This window comes from Cotesia glomerata, linkage group LG3 (genome assembly GCF_020080835.1).
Source record: "Cotesia glomerata isolate CgM1 linkage group LG3, MPM_Cglom_v2.3, whole genome shotgun sequence".
In the NCBI taxonomy this organism is placed as follows: domain Eukaryota; kingdom Metazoa; phylum Arthropoda; class Insecta; order Hymenoptera; family Braconidae; genus Cotesia; species Cotesia glomerata.
The window spans coordinates 2,599,419-2,612,633 of NC_058160.1; the positions used below are offsets into that span (position 1 = coordinate 2,599,419).

The 13,215-nt window shown below is 25.8% G+C and overlaps 1 protein-coding gene across 2 annotated transcripts; it reads right to left on the reverse strand.

The window, feature by feature from the left end:
• Positions 1-180: 180 nt before the first annotated feature.
• Positions 181-10,510, reverse strand: LOC123262113 (protein tyrosine phosphatase domain-containing protein 1-like). Of its 2 annotated transcripts, none has more exons than XM_044724178.1 (9): positions 10,334-10,510; positions 8,618-8,833; positions 8,266-8,462; positions 7,058-7,180; positions 2,593-3,099; positions 2,062-2,178; positions 1,765-1,982; positions 558-891; positions 181-463 (listed from the first exon to the last, which is right to left on the reverse strand). In XM_044724178.1, exons 2-9 carry the CDS (start codon positions 8,830-8,832, stop codon positions 282-284), a joined length of 1,893 nt encoding a protein of 630 aa, XP_044580113.1. In that variant the 5' UTR covers position 8,833; positions 10,334-10,510; the 3' UTR covers positions 181-281. The 2 variants fall into 2 exon arrangements, with proteins under 2 accessions (XP_044580113.1, XP_044580111.1); XM_044724176.1 differs by having other exon boundaries at positions 1,765-1,988.
• Between the last annotated feature and the right edge of the window lie 2,705 nt (positions 10,511-13,215).

Sequence of the window (13,215 nt, forward strand, 5' to 3'; positions counted from 1 at the left end):
GATTCATTTTGTTGCATCAAAACTAAGGACCAGAAGCTTGAAGCTCGAGGACGAGTTGCAGAACTGCATCAGCAATGGTATCGTTAAAAATTTTACTATTTTATATTTACAAAATTATATTTTAATTTTTGTTAATAATTTTTAATTTTTAAATTCAAACAAAATATTAAAGTATTTTTTTAAGTATAAAAAATCAACATAAATTTAAGAAATTTTTGGGCAAATGTTTAAATGTTTCTCAAGCGACTGAAAGAGTTAATAGTTGATCATAATTTGAACTTTCATTCGCAATCCATGTCTTTAATAATTTGCAAGCGGCTACTTGTAATAGACCACCTGGACGATGACAAAGAACGTTGACTGTAGTCTTGAATGTTTATTTCTTCGATCAAATTTAAAAGCATTACGAGAAAGTCCGTCAGCTTACCAGCAGTCCCGCCGCGTAGTTTTTGAAAATTTTTATCTGAAAAAAATTAATCATAATGACTTTAGCTAAATTGTTCGACATTAAATTCTTGCACAATCAGTATTCAATTAATTGTAATTTAACAGTCAACCTGAAGGCATCAAAGTTTTCCTAATCCAAACAGTTTGATGTGTAAGTGACGCGATGATTCGCTTTATTATTAGGGTTTGTTTATCCGTCGACAAAGGACGGAGACGTGACACGAAACGTAGTAGATACTCCAGCAGATATCGATTACAAGGCTCAAACTTCAGCAAGCATTGTTGCGGCCTTGAACCTCGTATCACTATTTGGCTCAACGCTTCCGTATCTAAAATTGGTCTTTTCAACGTTTCTAACCATTCGTACAATAAATTTCCGAGGACACGTAAATTTGTTTCCAACTCCAGGCGTTGCCATGATGAATTTTTGTTATTCAGGTCTATCTGCATTTAAAAACAGTTTTTTAGAATCAATGATTTAAAAAAATTATTTGTCTTTAAAAATTAGCAATTTCTGAATAATTGACAATAATGAAGCTTAAAAAAAAATATGTTCTATTTTTTTCAATTATTGGTAAATAATTAAAAAAAAATTTTGTTTTAAAGCTGAAAAAAATTTACTTTTAATTAACTAAGTTAATTAATTAACTAAGTTAATTAATTAACTAAGTTAATTAATTAACTTTAGTTAATTAGTTAATTAGTTGATTAGTTAATTAATTAATTAAGTTAATTAATTAACTTTAATAATTATTCATAAATAATATAAAAAAAAAAATTGATCGTGATTTTTAATGAATTTTTTGAACTAGAATTTTTTCTCAAAAATTAATCATTACTGATACTTTCTTTGATTTTGGTACTTATTCAATCAATGAAATCATTAATTTCAATAATGAATATTGATACTGCCATTCTAATGCGTCGTATCCCACAAAATTTGACAAATTGACTTTTTTTGAAAAATGGAATCATAACAATATTATGCAAGTCATATAAAAATTTTAAAGGTCAAATCGTTTAATAACTATTTTTAAATAAATATTTTCATCTGTCAAATCCCATTTAATCAATGTTAAAAATAAATCGTTTTTACCGTCTGCTGTAAAATTTTCTAAATGTGGGATACGACGTATTAAAATGGCAGTATCGATATATTATTTCTAATCTTTAAGACCTTTAGATTAAAAAATTTTTAAATTTTTATTCCAAGTAGAACATTTTTTCATTGAAAGAAAAAGTGCCACTAACAGGGGTTAAAGGTGCCACTAATGGGGTCTTTTACCTTAAAACTTTTTTCACAAAATTAGATCTTACCTGATACTGTAAAAAAATTTTTTTCTCATCATCGGTCAACTTGGAATTATCACAAAGCAACGCGTTGACAACTTCATCAATCCCGACATACTCAAACTCTTCTTTTTGCGCGGCCGTTTGTAGCAGCAATTGCGACTGAATTTCCTTGTAACAATCATTGTCATATAAATCCTGCCCGTGGATCCCATCAGCTAGCACATCGTCCATATAATTATCATCTAAAGCTAGTTAAATCCAAAATAATTAGTCAAAACTAAACAATCAATAAAATTAAAATTTGATGATGAAAATTTTCACCTGGAAAACTAGTTGAACATGACGGAGAGTCGGGTGACGTACAAAAAACATCATCCAAGCGTTTAATGTCTTCACATGTGTCTCGCGAAGAAATACTAGCCTCTTTTTTTGAATTATCTGAAAAACAAAATGTTTTTTATAAAATATCCATCAATAATTCGTTTTTCTTTAGTTATTAAATTCTAATTAATTATACACGGAAAAAAAATGGAAAAATTACAGTATATAATGTAAATAAACGTGACCTGTTGTAAAAAAAACTGGACAAATTACAGTTTCAGATTGTAATTATTACATTAAAATGTAAATATTACATTCTACAATGTTATTCTTATAAAATTTGTAATAATTACAATCTGAAACTGTAATTTTTCCAGTTTTCTTTACGACGAGCCACGTTTACAATCTATAATTTAATTTTTCCATTTTTTTTTTCCGTGTATATATTTTTTATATATATTGGCAATCAATAAATAAATGAATAAATAAATAAATAAATAAATAATTCAACAAATAATTAGTCATACTTACTAGAGTAATCGAAGGACGCTTGAGAGAGGCATTCAGCCCAGGAAAAAGAAGGCCTGATATTATTTTTCCCTTGACGCAACAGCTCTAATCCGCTGACAATAAATTTATTGGTAAATGGCGTGTCGTTTATAAAAAACTGAATTTCTGCTGGAGAATTGTCGTCCTGGCAATTGCACAGCTGAAGAATTCTTTCACACAAAACGAAGACTATTTTGGGAATATATTTAAATGTGCGTTGCTCGTATCCATGAAGTACATTCCATTGCTTCATTAAAAATGTCTCTAAATTATTTTTTCTGCGGATAAGTCCTCCGTTTGCCGGCTTGGTGGGGAATATTATCATCCGTGGAAGTATATAGTGCTCGAAATCTTGGATGCATTTTATTTGCCCCCGTGTTTGTATCGCACCTGGCCGCTTTTTTCGTACAAACCGTATCGCGTCGTTGGCTCGCACTCTCAGGCTGTATATCAGGTAGCATGCAATCAGCACACCAGTTCTTCCGAGCCCTGGGTGGTTGGTGGTTAACGTAAATCAATAAATCGTAAAGTTTAAATTGCTGGTTAGAAACGTCGATTTAGATTAATATTTATAATATTCCGCTTTTTTTTCTATTCATATTTTTTAATTTCATTCAAGGACGTAAATACGGTTTATTGATTTATCTAAATATCAACACGATATATTTAGATTTTTGATATTATAATTTAGTATTGATAATATCAATCTCTAATTTATAACTTTATTATTTAATGCAATATTACTGGTTCTATTTATTGACTCGGATCACGTATGAGAATTAATAGATAATTCTGTCATGCTGTAATTCATTTATCACTTTTATTATTAGACTATCATTCAGGATTTATCATTGAGATCTATAAATTTTTTTATGAGGAAAATTTAATATTAAAAAAATTCTTAATCATAATTTTATTATTTCAATAATAAAAACAAGAATTTTGAGATTGTATTTTTATAATTACTAAAAATAAATCATAGACATATTTATCAAAAAAAAATTTTTATATGAAATTTCTTTTTTTTTTAATTTTATTAATTATTTGGATGAGGGACTTTACACGGAAAAAAGTAAACTGTAAAATTCACTTGGATTCCGGTTAATTTTTATAGTTTCAAACAGTACAGCGGACATCGGGGTGGCAAAAATATAAATATTACAGAACTTAATGTACACTGATAGAAGGATTTATTTGTATTAAAAAATATTTGTTAATGGTTAACAAATCATTTATTAGAGACCATTTTTTACTATTAAACAAATACTTCTCAGTATTTAAAATGATTTGTTTGTATTTAATAAATCTGATATTCATTTATTAAATATTAATAAATCTTTTTAAATACTAAGAAATATTTGTTAAGAACTAAAAAGTGGTCTTTAATGAATGATTTGTTAAATATTAACAAATATTTTTAACTATAAACAAATCCTTCTATCAGTGTAGAAAGTGTAAAAGCCACAATTTATAATTTAATATCGAAAATAATTGATTAGTAGCTGTCACTATAGTAAATAACGATTCTCTCATCTTAAAAAATTACAGTTTCAAACAGTAAAAATTGCTATTTAAGTTTATAGTCTATACTATGAGGAAAAGGGGAACTCAGATGAGGAGAAGGGGATCTCACTCTGGGAGAATTTAACATTTGAAATAGTAAAAATTCTACTCTTAAAATATACATTTTACCAGTCCAAGCAGGTCAATAATTATAGTTTGATTTTTAGCGTTGCGTTTAAAATTTACCATTTTACTTTGTAAATATTGACGTTGCTTGTATTAGAAATTTAGCAACAGTATTTTATACTTTTTACATATAATGCGATTATTTTTTAGGTACGAAATGATAAATATTAAAGTCAAAATTATTAATTATTATACTTTAACATTTTCGACATTCACATAGCGAATATTACTGTTTGAAATAGTATTTTCTTCCATTTAAAGAATAAATTGTAGCGTTTAAATGATAAATATTATAAAGTGAATAGTACACAGTAAAAAATTTTGCGTCATTGCGTCAAAAAATTTTGTATTAAAAATTTTTGTGTTAAATATTTAACACTTTTATGTGTAAATTTAACATTAATTGTGTTAAATTAACACAGAAAAATGTTAAATTAACACAAAAAAGTGTTAAATATTTAACATAAAAATTTTTAACACAAAATTTTTTGACGCAATGACGCAAAATTTTTTACTGTGTAAAATTACGATTTTACTGTTTGAAATGGTAATTTTTAACAGTTGATCATTACTTATTATAAATCGACTATTATTTATTACAGTTTACTTTTTTCTCTGTACAATGCTTCAACTAAAAAAAATCGAAAAATTAATTAATTTTTTTTTTTCTTTTTTAAACTTCTTCTTGAATAATAAATCCGAACAAAACAGTTTCACTGTAAAAAGTCGCACCAAGTCCACGTTCATAAGACTATTAGGAAAAATTTTTCTTTACAAAAGATACAAAATAAAAAATTAAAAATCCGAGTAACCGATATGATTGTTTATGATTTTCGGAAATTAAAAATTTTTGTAAATTTAAAAATTAAAAAATTTTAGAACGTATTTAGTGTGCGCGGTTGCAAAATATTTTACTTTTAATGAAATTCGTAAAATCTATTTACTAGGACTTTAAAAAATTGAAATACACAATGACGCACACCAAGTACATTCTAAAATTTTTTTAATTTTTAAATTTACAAAAATTTTTTTAATTTCCGAAAATCATAAACAATCATATCGGTTACTCGGATTTTTTAATTTTTATTTTGTATCTTTGTAAAGAAAAAAATTTTTTCTAATAGTCTTATGAACGTGGACTTGGTGCGACTTTTTTACAGTGAAACTGTTTTTGTTCGGATTTTAGTATTTTTTGTAATTATAATGAAAATTTACAATTGATAACAACTTAAATCTCGTGTTGACTGCATTTTTTACTGCAAACTATCCCCTTAAAGCTACAGTTTATGTAGATGTAATCCCAGTGCACCCTGGCGGCCATAGATGCAAGCTATGAATCACTTTTACTGTAGTTGCGTGTCTATAGGAAGGATTACTACACATTTTTTATTTTATCTAGTCTGTGGCGCTGATATTCCCCATCGAAAAAAAGTCAGGATCGAAATTTCTGGGCTTACTATAGTTTGTGCTGATAAAATTTAATAATTTTAAGTGAATTAAGTGTTATAATTGATTATAATTAATTAATATCAGTAAAATAAAGTATAAATTACTTTTATAATATATTATTTTGGAAAAAGGAGAACCATATAATTAAATAAAATTTTGCAACCTCGAAATACCGTTCTGCTTACAGTAAACACAGTCGGTAGTCTGGCGCTCCGTTTACAACGGATTTGAACGGAACTTGGCGCCAGATTCTACCGAATCTGTGGATTAATCTATTCAACTCAATATAAAAGATAATCCGTGAAAAATTCTTACCGATATAAACGGCCTTTAAAAACCTTGACCAAATTTCAAAACTGGAGATCCGTACAGACAGTTTAATGTAATAAAATATTTCTACTCTTTATCTAGGTAATCTAACTCACTGACTCTGACCAAGTGTCTAACTTCCGGCAGCCAAGATAGCCGTAATTGCCGTGTAAAATTATTTTTTTTGAAAATAATTTCTGTAGAAGTTTCAAACAATTCAAACAAAACATTTAACATAATGAACTTCTTTACACTTTTGTCAGTTTTTTAATATCAACCTAAAAGAGCTTTTATGGTAATGATATTAAATTTAATAGTAAAACAACAAAGATAAGTGACAGGCCTAAATAATTGATCTGCTGATATTCTAGTAGTACATAGTAATAATATATAGAGACGCATTGTTTACATTGTAGATGTCACAAGCTTTACTTTGTATCGTTGCTTTACTATTTATATAATAATTGCAGCCTTCGATGACAAAAACACGTAGGAGGTGATTTAAAGATCGATAAGACTCTAGTTATGGGTACTATTTATAGCAAGTATACTAATTGATTAATCCATAATAAAAAAATTCATTCAGTTTTCGGCGTGATATTTATCGCTAAATTATTTATTTAAATAACTTTACTTATTATATGTTTACGGTGGGACAGATTGGAATCGGTATTTAATAGTCACCGTTGCATGTCACGATTTTGATTCGGTTTTGTCGTGACTTGTACTCCGATCTCGGATTTACTAGCTGTTTAGTCTTTTATTTACATGAAAGTTGTATGATTTAATTTTTTCATTACCGTAAAATATAAATATTAAAGAGAAATTTAAAAATATATTCTCAAGCGGCACAAAAATTTTTTTGCTAATATTTAGTTGAATTTAAGTTGACAATTATTAATTTTTGACTTCTTGTTAAATAAAATTTACCAAAAAGTCAAAAGTTTTTTATGTGATGCTTGGGTTACTCTAAAATCATGAAAGAAAAAATTTTATTCACCTGCATGACAATGAATAGCGACACGGCCCTCTTGCACTGCAAACGCTACAACTTTGACCATGTCCAGTAATTTTCCAACTGTTGCTTGATCGTAATCTTTCCAAGTGAAGTTGTAATAATAAACTGTAACATATGATTTTATTAAATTTTTAAAAATTATTTTTGTACAATTATTTGAGAAACAATTTTGAGACAATTGATGAAGTTAATTCATCGGAGTTTGCTAAATTCTTAGGGCTGTTAATTCACTTGATCATTATTTTTTAAGTTCAAATTTCTTAAAAATTTTTTGGAAAATGTATTTTAGTAGTGTTATAATTGTTGAAATTCGTAATTTGAGACCTTACAAATGAAACTCAGTATTATTATTTCCGAAAATTGTGACAAAAATATTTTCTTTAAATGTGCTAGGGACCTTTAAAGAAAGTTCGACGAATTTTAGAGTAATTTTTTAAATAAAAAAAAATGTCTAAACCTGCTAGGGAACAAAAAAGATACTCTGACAAGTTTAAGATTGATTTATTGAGAAAAATTAATTAATTTAAGCCGCATCGTTGATTCACGAGTTTATCGAGCCCGTCAAAAGTTTAGTCAAATTCTTACTAGCTATATAAAAATTGTAAAATTCATTATGAGAGCTTTGATCCGTCTCAATTCCCAATTTTGTTATGATTTTTAACTTGAAGATTTGTTGAGAAATTTTCGATCTTAAACTAATTACTTTGGCTTTTTATTAAAATTTTAACTGACCGTGCTTTATAAAAAATAAAATTCAATGCCAAGAAGCGACATATTTACAAAAAATTAAGACGGTATATATTTTTGGTTAACAATTTATTTAAACGCTTCCATTTAATTGACACATAGTTTTAGATCTTGATTGGATTGTAACTAAATTTTATTTTTCATACTAAATTTCATTAATTACATTTAGTTTTAAAATTCGTCACGAATTTGTACCTCTAGATGTAGATAAAAAAAAAACAAATTGTTCAGTGCATTGCATGCTACCCATAAATTTATTTAAAGTATTATCTCTCAGTGAAGTCTAGGCATTATGTACAAAAAAACTTGATAACGATTTACCCTTTTATCCAACCCTCGACTTTTAAATTCAACTCTCGTCCTTTTCATTACAAAGTTTATAAATTAAAAAAAATAAAAAAAACTATTTTATGCATTTGAAAATGACAAAAATGTATCCTTACTTGAATTTTTCATAAATTCCGATGGATCATAAGTGAAACCACTTTCCTCGAGAGGACCGCCGCAACTTCCATGCTCACCGGGTGTTTGTAAATTTATAATAGTTTTTATACTCCATTCTTGAAATTGTGATATCACGTGTTTTTTTAATAGCTGCGCCGTACTTGGACGTGCCATCGCTAATACGTCGTCGGTAACCCTATACAATAATAACAACAACATCTGAATTATATATACATGTATAAATATACATTTACTTAGTAATGTATGCAGACAAGTATTTGCTAATTAAATTTTTTAGTGCTTGATTTTAATTTAATATTAATTTTAAATAGAGAAAAATTAAGACACTACCAATGTGAGAAAATATCTCGAATAGCCATGTGTACAGGCGGCCAAGCTTTTGGATTCTCGTATTTGCATCTTGATCCTCCACAAAAAATAGCGCATTGGATTGCTATCGGTGTCAGTTTTCGTAAATTTTCGGATAACTTATTGTAATTTGCTGTTACTGCACAAATATCTAATTCTCGATGTAGACCCGCTGGTATTAATGCGCTCACATCCATCCTGAAAATAAAGAAAAAAGTTTGGAAAATCCAAAAGTGCACGCCTCATAATCTCATTTTTCACAATAAAATTGATCAAAATAAAATATAAAAAGGAAAATAACAAACAACAGAAAACTCTGCTATGGTTTAGTGACGCCATAACTCTAAGGTGAGGAAAAAAAATACTACAATAAAATGTATAGATACATATACAACAAAATCCACAGTCATATATTACACAGAAAGAAAAATTTCTTGACTGGAGAACAAAATTCTTGCCTCAAGAAAATTTTCGGGTGCCCGAAAGAAGACCGAAGTTGTGTTAGCCGAAGTAAATATTTTTCTTGAAATTCTATTCTTGGTGGAAGTAATTTTTTCTTAATTCAAATTATCATAAATACTTGATACAATAAATTTTTATATTTGATCAAGATTTTTAGACACTTTAGGGAAGCAGTGCCACTTATTTCAGCTCAGAAAAAAATTTTCTCATCTTGAGAAAATTTTTCTCTTGAATATTTGATACCCATTTTATATTATTTTAGCGTGCAATTATACATACTGAATGAAAAAAAATGATTCAATATTATTTGATCTTCCCATTTGACATGTTAATTAATGAAAATTTATTTCTATTTTTATATTTAATTTTTTGGAGTAAAAGAGAAATTTTCTCAAGACAAGAAAATTTACTTCTATCAAGAACTAAATTTTTTGGAGCAAGAGGCTGAATTTTCTCAAAACAACAAGATTTTCTTGACTCAAATAAATTTTCTTGGATCAAGATACGTATTTTTTAAAGCAAGAGAATTAATTTTGTTGGAATAAGTGAAATTTCTTGTGTCAAAAAAAATTTTTTTTTTCACTCAAGAAAATAATTAGAAAGAAAAATATTTTCTTGGCTCAAATGAACCTTTTTTTCTGTGTAGTTTTTTATAAATAATAATTTAACAACAGTGAATTGAACGCTCATATTAATTGAGAAAGTCCGTCGTGTGTAACTTTAGATAATAAAAAAAAAGATTGTTCCGGTACGATCATTTTTTCGACCAATTTCCCTGCCACATACTCCCATCCATACACGGACGTCCAGAAAAGATTATGTTTAATATATTATTATTTACTATGTTAAACAAAAAAATTGTTATTGAAATATATTTTATGTGCCTGACAAATTATTTGACTTGATATAAGTGCACTCATATTAACCTGTAAGTGCGATATAAATAACAAAAAATCAATTCAAGTTTCGAGAAAAGTGCTTTTTTTGAAATGTCGAGAGTAGAGCACAACCTCAATGGTTCGCTTATGAGGCGTGCAATTCATTAATTTTCAAAATTTTTTATCATTTTTGAATTAAAACCTTTGAAAATTTTTTTGCCTAAAATTTTATTAAATTAAAAAACAATTATCAATTTTTAAAAACTATAATTTAGATAATTTTTATAAAAAATGAATTTACATAAAAAAATATATTTTTTTGAAATGGACAATTTGTAAAAAAAATATTAGTACTTACGCTTAGAAATAATTTACGTCTATAATCCATCGCATATTAGTAGTAAATAAATATATTTATTTATCCGTTTAAATAAAAAATTTAACTGCTTAGTGTCGGAGTAAAATAAAATACTGGAGTTGTACATATAACAGGTGCGCTACCCTCGGAGAGCTGCGGCCGAATGAGATGATCGATGCTATGGTATGTAGAAAAAACGTTAACTCTATACAATTATACAAACATGTATTCAAATGCAAGTTTAAATGTATAAGTTGAATATGTGGTCAGCTAGGCGAATCGACCTCCAATTTATTCATGTATACAGCTTACTAAGTGTTATTTTATAGAGTTACTATTTTTATTTTCATCTCTCACGTTAAAATGGGGTGAAATTTATTTATTAATCACTAATTTCTTTGTTTATTATTTTTTTTAACACTTGTCTAAGGTAGTAGTCATATCTAAATCATTAATCTAAATTAGACTTTTTTTTATTCTATATATATATTTTTATGACAAGCAAATATATTAAAAAATCCAAAAATAGACATGTGAGTCAGTAATAAAATTAAAGACATTTAAAATTATTTTTTAATTTCATTTTGTAAAAAAAAAAAAATATTTCAAGCGTAAAAAATCAGAAGAAAACTTTTAAATAATTTAATTTTCATTAAAAACTTAAATAAAAATTTTTGAATAAATAACAAACCCAATAATAATTTTTATTTATTTTTATTTAAATTCAATTTTTACAATTCTTATTTCTTAAAATTAATCATTATTATTAACTTTTTATATTTATTAAATATAACTATGTCTATAATACTGTTATAATAAAAAATTAATTTAAAATCAGACCCAAGTGATAATATCGACCGTAGTCTATTGTTTTATAAATTTTAATTATTTATTTAAAAATAATTACTTGAGTTACTTGGATAACTATTGCTATATTTCAATATTCTTCTGTTAAATAAATTATTTAAAAGTTTTCCATTAAAAAATAATGAATCCTATTTATTTTTATTATTTTCGGTCAATTATTACAAATATAAATTTATTCTGTTTTTCGGTATTTAATTAATTAATCTGTTGCTACTTTTTTATTATCTGCAAAAGGATATATTTTATTAAATCGATTAAACTTGAGGTAACCAAGAGAATTATACCGCGGCTCCACTTTTAATCAGTCATGCGCGGTAGCAGGATCGGGGAATTCTACATAATTTATTATTATACTTTAATATATTTAATATAATAATTATTATTATATTTATAATCAATACATAATTACAACTATCATAAATCTAAGTAATTATTCGATTATTAATTTACAGTTTAAAATTTTTCGTTACCGTTAAAACTCAGATTATTTAATTATTCAAAAAAATCTTATCACTTTGGCACTATTTATATTTTGACGCGCATTTTATGATATGATTCCTTTAGTATACACATTGAAAAAAAATTTTTTCTAATTAGTATTTTTAATTTAAATAATTTTTAGTAAAAAATTCACGAGCCAATTACACTTTTTAAAAAGGACGCTTACATCACAGACTAACAAAAATGCTCTCAATTTTTTTGCGAAATTTTATTATATATTATTTCAAAATTAAATGCAAGGTTTAAGACACGAGCAATTGTTTACTAATTATGGATTAATTCCTAAAGCTGGATATTTTTATTTTTAGTTATTAATTATTAGCTTTTTTATATACATTTTATATATAATACACAATATACGAGTAGACTTAGAGTAAGTTAATAATTATAAATATATTTTCTAAAGCTTAAAAAATAATTTTACTTTTTTACACAAATATTTTTTTAGCCGAAAATAATCCCGCGAATTTTAATGAAAGTATTTTAATGAAAAAGATTTGTTAAAAATTTTAATTTTTTTTAATAATAGAATTTTTTGACAAAAATTTTGATAAAATTTTCTGTTAATAAAGTATAGAGTATATTTATACGTAATAACGCTTTAGTGCAAGTGATTATTGATTCACAATTAATAATTCAGTATCAAAGCTTGCTATCTTCTTAAAAATCCACAAATATTCATTCTGATTAAGCGTTCATTAATTTTATTTATTAAAAATCAAGTTTCGTTGTCGCGTCTAATATTTTTTGTTTCAAATTTTCAATAATTTTTTAATTATTATAAATTCCAAATTAGGAATGCGGGGTAGAGTGATATTTAATCGTTAGGTCTTGATAATAGGTATAAAAAAAATTCACTCTACCAAAAATAGTATTAGAATTTTTAAAACTTGCAAAGAAGTGAAGTATAACAAAAAATAAATAAATTTATTGATTACTGCCAAAAGGAGATTTATCAGGTACAAGCTATGATATAATTTTTTGAAATTTTTTTATCTTATAAGTAATAATAATAAATAAATTAAAAAGACAATAATTGTAGTTTCTATGTTTGTTGACAATTTTTATTTTATTTAACATTTTTTTTTTTTAGATATTTTAAACAATTTATTTAACAAAATTAATTATTCAATAATTAATTAAATAATTATAAAAAAATTTCAGCTTTATTTAATTTGTTTATTTTTACTTTATAGTTAATTAAAAAACTGTACATTTTTATTAAATATCCATTAAATTATCGGTAATTAATTAATAATAAATATTTTTAAATAAAAAAAAATTTCAAAAATTAATTTTTTTTATCATAGATATATAACTGATCAATCTCTTTATCATTTTTCCAAGCCGAATGTTATGATTTTAATAATTTATTATTACAATTTTAATTTAATAGTACTGATATTACGATTATTCATCTTTCTTTCTTTACTATTATGTATTCATTTAGTCATTAATTATTATATTAATAATTATTCTGCGTTATCGCTATCGATCACATTAATTCACACACT